At 51.3% G+C, this 11,156-nt stretch overlaps 1 protein-coding gene across 4 annotated transcripts; it reads right to left on the bottom strand.

Annotated features, from left to right (window-relative positions):
- Positions 1–1,386: 1,386 nt before the first annotated feature.
- Positions 1,387–9,113, bottom strand: ABCF3 (ATP binding cassette subfamily F member 3). Of its 4 annotated transcripts, none has more exons than XR_012430914.1 (21): positions 9,032–9,113; positions 8,660–8,807; positions 8,441–8,520; positions 7,872–7,918; positions 7,552–7,649; positions 7,330–7,452; positions 6,906–7,172; positions 6,500–6,580; positions 6,353–6,412; positions 6,197–6,253; positions 6,064–6,086; positions 5,898–5,953; positions 5,584–5,784; positions 5,411–5,487; positions 4,296–4,340; positions 3,886–4,216; positions 2,679–2,767; positions 2,480–2,571; positions 2,159–2,291; positions 1,940–2,027; positions 1,387–1,851 (listed from the first exon to the last, which is right to left on the bottom strand). XR_012430914.1 is itself a non-coding variant. In XM_005546526.4 (21 exons), exons 1-21 carry the CDS (start codon positions 9,102–9,104, stop codon positions 1,693–1,695), a joined length of 2,130 nt encoding a protein of 709 aa, XP_005546583.1. In that variant the 5' UTR covers positions 9,105–9,113; the 3' UTR covers positions 1,387–1,692. The 4 variants fall into 4 exon arrangements, 2 of the variants coding, with proteins under 2 accessions (XP_005546583.1, XP_045240997.2); XM_005546526.4 differs by having other exon boundaries at positions 4,084–4,216; XR_012430915.1 differs by lacking the exon at positions 2,159–2,291 and having other exon boundaries at positions 1,940–2,102.
- Positions 9,114–11,156: the final 2,043 nt, after the last annotated feature.

The raw sequence follows: 11,156 nt of genomic DNA, 5'->3' as shown, positions 1-11,156 counted from the left end.
ATGGGAGGAAGGAGGCGGGCACATCAGTGGTCCTTCTGCCAGCTTCACCAGTCCAGAGCCTTGCCGCCTTTATCTTGCTTTAACCCCCAAAACAGGGCTCTCTCCCCAGCGACCCACACCATGCTACCCTCAGCAGCTCAGAGTTAAGATTCTCTGGTCAAGCTTTTTTTTTTTTTTTTCTTAAGAGACGGAGTCTCATTCTGTCACCCAGGCTGGAGTGCGATGGCACGATCTCAGCTCACTGCAACCTCTGCCTCCCAGATTCAAGCTATTCCCCTGCCTCAGCCTCCTGAGTAGCTGGGACTACAGGTATGTGCCACCACACCCGGCTAATTTTTGTATTTTTAGTAGAGACGGGGCCTCCGCATGTTGGCCTGGCTGGTCTTGAACTCCTGACCTCAGGTGACCCACCCACCTCGGCCTCCCAAAGTGTTGGGATTACAGGCATGAACCACTGCTCCTGGCCTGGTTGAGCTTTTTGACTACAATCTGCATGAAGGCAGCAAGTGCTTTCTGCTGACTGATTCCTTTGTTGTCACTGAGAGCAAAGCAGTATGTCCGTTTAATTTTTTTCTTTTGAGAGAAGTGGTCTCGCTAAGTTTCCCAGGCTGGCCTCAAACTCCTGGGTTCAAGCAATCCTCCCACCTCAGCCTCCACAATAGCTGGGACTACAGGTGCGCACCACTGTGCTCAGCTCAAATGTCTCCATTTTAACGTCCTCTGCATAACAATTACATACAACGGCTAACTCCTCAAGAAATAATATTTATAAATGATACTATCTCTGTTCAACATCTCTCCCCTCTTAAAGATTGCTTAATTTGAAAACAAAGCGTTCTATGTCTTCCTGTTAGACCCTGTCCTAAATTCCCTATTTCCCAGGCCCCTCCTACATGGTTAGAGGAAATATAAAGAACATGCAATCACCTAAGCAAAGTGAGGACAAAGACAGTTTCTCTTCAGCGCTGAGTCTAGAGAGCAGAGAAGCAGGGCAAGCCGGAGCCAGATACCACTGGAGAAAGGAGCCAGCCACGTGTGAGGCCAGGTTACAGAATCAGTTCAACTGCCCATCAGTGGGGGCTGTGGTGGCAGAACCCAAGACCCCTTCAGCTGAGGCTGAGCCCAGGCTAGGGCTAACAGCACCGCAGTGATGCCAATACACTGCCCTTCATTCCACTGGCTCAGCCCACCCCAAGGTCAGGCAGGCAGATGACCTCAATGCCCCAGCAGCTTGACAATGTTTCTTCTAGAGGCAAGGCTGGTGCTGCCATTGCTTCCTCCACGTGAGTGATACAAGTGCCATAGGAAAAGGCCAATCTGAGAGTCCATAGCCCTCAATAGGAGGCAACCACTGCCCAGGGAGCAGCAGACATGAGGCAAAGGAGATGCAGGGAGACATTTAATTTACATAGCAGCCACTTGGGGTCCAGTCAGAGCTGGGGCAGTGGGGAAACCTATAACCCCAGAGGGTACCCCCAGACCGCCGGCCCCCGGGAAACCAGTCCTCACCAACCCTTGGATGGGCTCCCAAGGTTGTGCAGAAGATGCTCCAGTCAAAAGGAGAGAGACATTTGGGAATAAGGCTGTCCCCAAGTTGGGGGAAGTCCACGGCCTGGAGTTGGTGGCCTATGTGGTGGCCCAGGGGTCTGAGAGACCAGTCCATGTCCTGGGCGAGTCCTCAGCCTGGTAGCCCTAAAGGAAGCCTTCGCGGCGGAACTGTTCCTGGAGGAGGGCGCGGTACTGGTCAAATCCTCCTTCCACGCGGGTGACACCGCCTCCTTCGCACACCCATAACTCCCGGCACACCAGCCTGATAAAGCGTTCATTGTGGGACACCAGAATCACGCCACCCTGAAAGACACGAGAGCAGGAGGTGCTGAGGGGGACACGAGAGGCACCGAGGCCTGGGGAGGAGTGGGCAGGGTGAAGGCACACTCACCCTGAAATTGTTGAGGGCACGGCCCAGAGCCTCGATGGTCTCCATGTCCAGGTGGTTTGTGGGTTCATCCAGAATGTAGAAGTTGGGGCTGGAAGGCAGAACCCAGGAAGGTAGGCAGTGAAGGGGTGCGGTGAGAGAAAATAAAGCCTTCTGATACGGTTTTCTACTGGGCAAGAAGGGGAAATGGGAGGGGAAGAGCTCTAGAAAATGAGGCCTCACCAGGGCATAGTCATCTGAGCAAAGGCCACTCGGCTCTTCTGGCCCCCAGACAAGCTGGCAACAGGGCGCATAGCCAGCTCTCCGGAGATGCCATACCGACCCAGCTGGTGACGGTACTCCTCCTCAGGCCGCCCTGGAAAAGGACTCCCCAGATCAGGTGGTTTCTTGGCCCAACTCCCTCCCTGTACCCTCCAGCCACACCTCCAAGTCCCCATGTCCTTCCATCTAGGCTTGGGAGGGCTGCTCTGCACTCACTCCAAGGCAGGTCTAGCTGCCGGGGTCAGCCTCATCCCTCTTTCCCCACTCAAATCTCCAACTCACCAGGAAACTTGCGTGCCAGCAGTTCCACAGCACTGATGTTCAGGTCCAGCTGCTCCACGTGGTGCTGGCTGAAATAGCCAATCTTCAGATTCCTGAAGACAGAAACCGAGGTGGAAAAGCAGACAAAGGCAACAGCCATGAAGGAGTGCAGGAAGCATGGGTGCCTGCAAATGTGCTCATGGGCGGGGGTGCCTCTGACCTGTGAGCGTGTCTGATGCCCCGAACAGGTGCCAGGTCCCCCATAAGCAGCTTCAGCATGGTAGACTTCCCGGCCCCATTCTCTCCAACCTTAAGAAACGTGAAAACGTCATACAGTGTGTGCCAGAAAAATAAATACTGTAAGTTCTCACTCATATGTGGGCACTAGAAAATGTTTAGCACATAGAAGTAGAGAGTAGAGTTCTGGTTACTAGAGGCTGGGAAGGGTAAGCGGGGAGGAGGGGAATTGAGAGAGGGGATCGGGAGAGGTTGGTTAACCAAAACAGAATTGTAGCTAGATAGGAGGAATGGAGAAATAAGTTCGAGGGTTCTACAGCACTGCAGGGACGCTACAGTTCACAATGACTGATTGTACATTTTTAAAAAGCTAGAAGATTTTGAATGTTCCCAACATAAAGTGATAAATGTTTACGGTGAATATGCTAATTACCCTGATTCGAACATTACACATTGTATACATGTATGGAAATATCACTCTGTACCCCATAAACATGTATAATTACGTATCAATAAAAAGAGCACCGCTGTGTGTAACACAGAAGGGAAGGAAATTAGAAGGGGTCTCAGGCAGTCCCCAGTCCCAATGACTCCTTCAACAACCAAAAAAATATTTTTAAGGACTCTAGCCGGGCGCAGTGGCTCACGCCTGTAATCCCAGCACTTTGGGAGGCCGAGGCAAGCAGATCATTTGAGGTCAGGAGTTTGAGACCAGCCTGGCCAACATGGTGAAACGCTGTCTCTGCTAAAAATACAAAAAATAAGTTGGGCATGGTGGCAGATGCCTATAATCTCAGCTACTCATGAGGCTGAGGCAGAACTGTTCGAACCCAGGAGGCGTAAGTTGCAGTGAGCCAAGATCGTGCCATAGAAAAGCCTGGGCAACAGGGTGGGACTCTGTCTCAAAAAAAAAAAAAAAGAAAAATACATGTACTAAGGGGAGCAATACTTGAGTATTTGCTAAGTGCTGGGGGGGACTTACTTCTTCCAATACCATCCCAGGTAGATGCCAGCGCCATCTTAAGGATGAGGAAGCTGCTTGGTAACCAAGCTAGGCAATGGTATAGTCAAGATCCGAAGTCTGACCCTGAAGCCCATGCTGTCTCCTCAATGTCTCAAGATTTAGAAAACTCAGAACTGAGATCAATAAGGTAAAGCACTGCTTTAAGTATTTTTAAAACACTATATACCAGGCTCTTCCTCCCTGAAGAGCAGCGCTGTGCGGCCAGAGGACGTGGCTAGTATAAGTCCTGCAAAGTCCTTAGCCCAGGTCCTCTCTCCTGTTCCATGGACCTCATCCCTTTACAGCTTGAGGATCTGGGCCAATCCACACCACACACTGAGACGGGAGACTCCCAGCTCACAGCACAGAGAAACAGCAGCCATACCACACAGATGCGAGACTCGAGATCAGCAGACACGGAGAGGCGACTGAAGATGACGTGCTTCGGATCATAGTAGAAATCCACCTCATCTAGCTGCAGAATTGGCGGCGAGAACTTCTCAAACCCATCAGGGAATCTGCAGGAGGTAGGGGTGAGGATGTGGGGGCAGTTGGAAGCAAGCAATTCCCCACCAACCCCACTGGCCCAGCACTTACTTCATTACGACCTCTGATTCCTTGTCCACAGGCTTCAGCTCAGGCCTGGGGGAAGAGATCAGGTAGACTAGATTTATGACTTAAAAAAATAACTTCCTACACAAGTAATATATGTTCAGAGAAAACTTAGAAAGGGCTTGTACTCCTACCACTCAGGTATCATTACTTTAGAGTACACTGTTCTCGTTTACTAAATGCTAAAAAATAGAATTAGGCTTTTTGTGACTTTTTACCCCCAGTTACTATATCGTGATATGTTTCCACATTGCAAACATCTAAGCCTTATGATTTTAAGCTTCCTGCCAGCACTTATAGAAAGGGCACTTCAACGTTAAACTCCCAGTGCACACTGTCATTGGTTATTAAGGAAATGCAAATCAAAACCACAATGAGCTATCACTTCACAGCCACTAGGATGGCTAAAACTAAAAAAACAAACAGTCAATAACAGTGTTGCCAAAGACGTGGAGAAATCGGAACTCTCATTCCTTGTTGGTAGGAATGTAAAATGATGTTGCTGCTTTAGAAAACAGTTTGACAGTTCCTCAAAACATTAATGTGGAATTACCATGTAACCCAGCAATTCTGTCCCTAGGTATGCACCCAAGCAAGCTGAAAACATATGACCACACAAAAATTTGTACACCAGTGTTCACAGCAACATTACTCATAATAACCAAAATGGAAACAACCCAAATGTCCCCTAATGACTCAATAAACAAAATGCTGTATATCCATACAATAGAATATTATCCAGCCACGAAAAGAAATGAAGTTCTGACACGCGCTACAACATGGATGAGCCTCACACATGATGCCAGGTGAAAGACGCCAGGCACAAAGGTCACATACTGTATGATTCCATTTATATGAAACGCCCAGAATAAGCAGATACACAGAAGCAGAAACAGGAAGTAAATTAGTGGTTGCCACGTGCTAGTCAAGATTAGCCTTCCAAGAACAATGTGGAATACTCTGCCTCCCAGCAGAGGAGGAAGTCACAGGTGGCTTCTAGCGAAGGGGAGACCTGGAATGGTAGGGCAAGGGTGGCCTGCAAATGAGGAAGGAGACCGAGAGAACAGGAGTCAAGGCCTGGCCAAGGATGCTGTACTCACAGCTTCTCCAGCATCTTGAGTTTACTCTGCACTTGAGAGGCCCTGTTGGCATTGTAGCGAAACCGGTCAATGAAAACCTGCAGGTGGAAGAGTGCAGGCATTGGTCAAACTCCCCCACATCCCCCACTCTAGAACCCCTGGGATGGGACCCCCAGCCCTGCCAGGCCCCACACCTGGATATGCTGGCGATACTGCTGCTGTGCTTCGTATTCACGCTGCTGGTTGAGCAGCCGCTCCTGCTTACTCTTGATGAAGGTCTCAAAGTCTCCCCGGTAACCATCTAGCCGCTGGCTGTGCAGGTGGATGATGTCCGTGGCGATGGCATTCAAGAAGTTGCGGTCGTGGGAGACGACTAGGATTGTGGAGGGCCACGTCTGAGGGGTCACAGGACAGCAGGCCCAGTTTGGGAGGGCAGTCAGTTCTCAGGCCCCCAGGTATCTTGGAAGCCGACTTTCCCCAACCCACTCCAGCACCCACAGGCACTCACCTGCAGGTAATTCTCCAGCCACAGTATGGCCCTGACATCCAGCATGTTTGTAGGTTCTGGAGAAGGAGGGGAGCACACACTTGGGATTGAAGGGCTGGAGAACTAGGAACTTGGATGCTACCACCCCCGTCCATTCTAAAGTCAGGGTACCCCATTTCAAACTCACCATCTAACAGCAGAAGATCTGGCCTATGAAAAAGAATACACCGCACGAGATTTTAGGTCAGCAACTCATGCCACCTCCCAAGAGCTAAGACCAATCTTCCATAGGGCTTCATACACTGGCCCAGAAAACTCACCTAGCAAATAGGGCCCGGGCAAGGGCCAGCCTCATCCTCCAGCCACCTGAGAACTCCCTAAAGAATGATGGAGCCACATTAGGGGTGGGTGTTCATCAGGGCAGGAAGCGGCTGAGACAACAGGGTTCAAGGCCAAGAATGGCAAGGGTCACTCACCGGGTGGGTTGCTGCTGCATTTTAGGGGTAAAGCCAAGCCCAGCGAGAATGACTGATGCCCTAGTAGAGAAGAAATTGAAGAACTCAGTTGGAACAGTCCACAGAAGGGAAAGGAAATCTGAAGGAGGGAGGGGGAGCTTTAAATACCTAGCAGGTGCCTTGTCAGCCTCAATCTCCTCCAGCTTGGCATAGATTTCTGCCAGCTCTGCAGCTTCAGAGCCCTCTGCCCTGGAGGGAGGAGAAACAGCAATTGGCCTAAGTGGGGGCAGTCTAGGAGGATGTCCTGCACCTTATACCATTGGAAAGAAGGCCATTGGCTACCTTGTGGCTGGAAGAGGAAGAGAATACAGGAAGGGTTTGCACAGTGCTCATTACCTTGGGCACTATGGAAATGGGCACTGTGGAAAGAACAAGGGCTTTTGAGTCCCAGAGCGCCAAGTTCTAAGCTCTGCGGATTACTAGGATGGACATGCAAATTATGGATTGTTCCAGGAGGGCAGGCACTCTGTGAGGGACAGCAGCTGCTGGTTGCTCCCTAGCCGGAAGCCCTCACCTGCCAGCAGCAATCTGGGCACTGAGCTCCCGCTCCCGCCGTAGCAAATCCTCTCGCACACTGTCACTCTCCAGCACACTCTGCAGGGCAGGAGTGTCATCTCCAGCAACCTCTTGCTCAACGTGCAGCAGGGAAATGTGGGCTGGAACCCGCAGACTCCGGGTGGCTAGCATCTTCAGTAATGTTGTCTTCCCCAACCCATTCCGCCCCACCAGCCCGTAACGGCGGCCCCATGCCAGGTTCACATCTGCTCCAGCCAGCAATACTCTGCAGGAGTGGAGACAGGAGACCAAAGATGCTCTAGAAATAGGTGCACAGCAAGTTTAACAACAAACCTCACATTGTTTGTAGCCCCATTTCATCTCTCCAAATTCTCCTCTAATTAGAAAAAGAAAGCCAACCCCTGCCACCACTATCCCCTCACCTATCGCCAAAAGACACATCAAAGTTCTCAATTCGCACATCATAGGATTTGTTCTTGCCAGATGATTCCAACCGACTCTCCTTTCTGCTGCCTGCCTGGCTGGCTGATGCCTCTTCTAAGACTCTTTAAAGGGAGAAATGGACAGCTCTTAATGCTCCCCACCACCTTCTGTCCAGGCAAGAACTGCTCCGCTCTCTTCTGGGCCATGCTTCCCCCACTCACAGAGGGTTGCTGGTCTTGAGCGTGTCCTTCTCTGAGCGCTTCTCCTGCTTTGCCTTAAGTCGAGCCTCGGCCTTCTCCAACTTCTTTGCATTCACTGTCTAAGGGTCCAAACACATCTACTTCACTCTAGGGTGTAGGCTCAGAAAGGAACCCCAAGAGAGAACATCTCGAGTAAACCCTCTTAACTTACCCATGATGAACAGACTCAAAGGCTCAGGGAAAGACATAGTCAGAAATCCCCCAAAAAGATACTCCAATTAGACAGTCAACTCCCAACCCCATCACAGACACAGTCCCCTCCCTTGCTTCCTCCTCCTCACCGAGGACTGTTCCCTCTTTAGCAGTCCTGGAAGTTTGGTTCCACAGTCTGTAAGCGATAAGAAAAGCAGTCACCTTCTCCCTGAGGGAAGGGAAACTAACACTTTGAGTGACTAATATGAACCAAGCACAGACACAGACGTTTTCTATAAAGCCTTATAATCCTGCAGATAGATGGCTATTATCTTCCCTGCACTAAAACAAAACAAAACAAAAACAAACACACAAACAAAAAACTCACATAAAAGGATAAAGAGGCATAGACGAGGCTGGGGACAGATAACCAACTCTTACAAGATCATGCAGCTGGTAAGTTGCAAAATTGGGGGTGAAAGCAAGTCTGTCCAGCTCCAGGTTCTTATGCTTCCTACCATACCCAAGAGCTGGGAGAATCCTCCAACCTCCTCCCCATCCCCATCATGGGCTCTTTTGCCCTCTGTGAAGACATCAACTAGCTCTTACAACCCTGTCCTGTGGAAAAGACGTAGGAGCCCTAAGCTGCAGGGAGCAGATGGTTGGGGGCGCAGAAAAGGACAGGAGGGCAGTTAGTTCAACCTCCCCTGACTCTCACCGTAGTTCTCTGTTATCTTTGACAACTGGATGGGAGCGTCCAGTAGCACCTGGCTATTTCCCTGGCTCTGTGGCTCAGCCCTATGTGGGTAGGGATAGAAAGCGCAGTTAGGAGTTGAAGGAAAAGCTCTATGGCCATCAGATCTTCTTCCCCCACCTCTTGTCTCCGGACCGTTCGCCGCCCTTTCGCCCCCATCAACCCCTACTCCCTGGCACATACAGGCGCAGAGTGTTGTACATGCGCTGGCACACGGCCCTGATGCCCGCGTCATCCTTGCTGTCCCCGGACACCTCTTGCAATAGTTCCCCCACAGCTTCCACCAGGTCATCCACGGACTCGAAGTCCGCGCTGCCGCTGTGCAAGACGCCTGGGCAGGGCGTGGTAGAACGAGGAAGGTATCGGGTGGTGAACACACAAGCAGCTTCAGTCCCCAGACAGAGGCCCCAGTCCAGGCTCCAGACCCAACCGGCCCCCGGGACAAGAGGTCATGCAGAGGAGAGGCCTGGCAACAGTCCCAGGCACGACGCTCGTTTAGACTTTCCCCCAGCCTCCACTTCGGTCTCCCCAGCCGGCCGATTCAGTTCCGCTTACCCGTCACGTAGTCGAAGACTTGTCCGTCAATTTCGGGGAACTCGCTCCGCAGGATTTCGGCGCAAGTCGCCATGTTCCAGTCAGGAGCCCGTCCGCGCAGTCGCTGTGAGACCCCGGCCTAGGCCCGCCCCCCGCCCTGCCCCCGAAACTCGCCCTTCCTTGCAAGGCGCATGCGTAGCGGCGACGCATGAAAGGAGCGGAGTGCGCGAAGCCCGGTGGGCGGGGCGAGCGGGGCCTTGAGGAGAGGCGCCGAGTCTGCGCCGGAGCAGCTCTCTCTGCGCGTGCGCGACGCCTTTTCCGCTGAAAGATTACCCCCCTGTGCGGTTCTTGCTGCCTTCTGGGAGGTGGAGTTCCCGGAGCGAGCGGTGGGGTGGAGCTCAAGTTTTATCAGGGCCGCGAGGCACCGGTGGTCTGGCGGATGGGAGCCTCCCAAGAGGCAAGCGGCTGATAAAGTATTTTGGCTTTGCCAGGTTTTATGCGCTCCCTCGAGGCGCGTCTGCTGCTGCTGCTGCTGCTGCTACTGCGCACCCAGCCAGGTCCATTTTGGAGCCCGCCCAGAGCTTTGCTGACTCACCCCGGTCCCTCTCAGAAGCCCCCTGCTCAGTGCTTTGCTTTCGCGGGTCCTCAGACCCTACGGCTCGTCAGCCTGGTTGCCAGCGCCACCCGCCTCCCCGCCGCGACTTGCCTCTTCACACTGTATAATTCAGCCGACCTTTGTGAATTAAGCCAATTCAGTTCTTCCACCACTCCAGGGCACGACCAAATCCACCGCCAAAGGGCAAGAAAACCAGGACAATGTGGCCTGTATAAATTATTCCCTACATACACCCAAAGCAGACTTCTCCGCACTCAGTAAATGCCAGTAAAAGGCTATTTCCTTTCACCGATTCCCTCAGGAAGTTAGGAATTTCCTCCAAAATGACGCTACTGCTTTACATTTAAATCGTAAATATTCCTCCGATGGTTCTCTAAAAGTGGCACCGAAAACTATATTACCCATTCACCCCTTTGGATTAAACACTGCCATCATGAGGAGTCAATCCGGATACTGAATCATTTTACAGGAAATACAGGTAAAGAGGAATATGTTAAGTGACTTCTTGGGGACAACAGGCAAACTACAGAACTCTGGTTTCTTCGACAAAATTGCAAGACCTGAAGGGAAACATCGATTTTTAAAATTTGAGAAGCATTAGCCAACCACAATGAACCTTGTCTGGAAAAATTTGGTAAGACACCTGGTTAGTGAACACAGATTGGATGTGATATTAAGGAACAGGTCACACATTGATCATAGTTGAAGTTATTTGAGACAGAGTTTCACTCTTGTTGCCCAGGCTGGAATGCAATGGCGCGATCTTGGCTCACTGCAACCTCCACCTCCTGGGTTCAAGCCATTCTCCTGCCTCAGCCTCCCGAACAGCTGGGATTACAGACATGCACCACCATGCCCAACTCATTTTGTAATTTTAGTACAGACAGGGTTTCTCCATGTTGGTCAGGCTGGTCTTGAATTCCTGACCTCAGGTGATCCACCCACCTTGGCTACCAAAGCGCTGGGGTTACAGTGTGAGCCACCGCACCCAGTCCATTGTATTATTCTGCTTGCAAATCTTTCCTCCTACCACCCACTCAGCAAGATTTGGGAAGCATGGGTAAATGATGGAATTAAAAGGTCAATTTCTTAGGATGGCTATAAGACCAAACGTAAACTTCACTTAATCTATACCTAATCTAATTAGAAAACATCTGCCTAAGAATTAGAGAAAGAGCTGGGTGCTGTGGTGGCGCGTGCTTGTAATCCCAGCTACTCCAGAGGCTGCCTAGGCTAAAGATCTCTTGAGCCTAGGAGTCCGAGGACCAGGGGGAATAAAAAAGAGCTAGGGAAAGATCTACCCCCAGGGTACTGGGGCCTGCTGAGGCTGCTTGCCCTTGAGGCTTTCTTAGAGGAGCCAGAAAACCTGGGCCCAAAACCCACAAGGATAGGGGCTTGGATGGCCCAGGAGACACCTAACTGGGACAAGACAAGGAAAGAGCTTTTAGAGTATTCAGAACAGAAAACTGCGGGGAGAGCAACACCAGTTCCCTCCCCACGTAGCTCCCACATCAACACTTAGCCAGCAAC

This window comes from Macaca fascicularis, chromosome 2 (genome assembly GCF_037993035.2).
Source record: "Macaca fascicularis isolate 582-1 chromosome 2, T2T-MFA8v1.1".
Taxonomy (NCBI): Eukaryota; Metazoa; Chordata; class Mammalia; order Primates; family Cercopithecidae; genus Macaca; species Macaca fascicularis.
This window is presented reverse-complemented; position numbering and strand designations above follow the sequence as displayed.

Excerpts from the sequence above, each read along its gene's own strand:
- ABCF3 (XM_005546526.4), bottom strand. The coding sequence starts at position 9,104 with ATGGCGACTTGCGCCGAAATCCTGCGGAGCGAGTTCCCCGAAATTGAC. Across the intron at positions 8,521-8,659 it reads ATGTACAACACTCTGCGCCT|GGCTGAGCCACAGAGCCAGG; the intron begins GTATGTGCCAGG and ends CTACCCACATAG. Across the intron at positions 7,173-7,329 it reads GATGTGTCTTTTGGCGATAG|AGTATTGCTGGCTGGAGCAG; the intron begins GTGAGGGGATAG and ends CCACTCCTGCAG.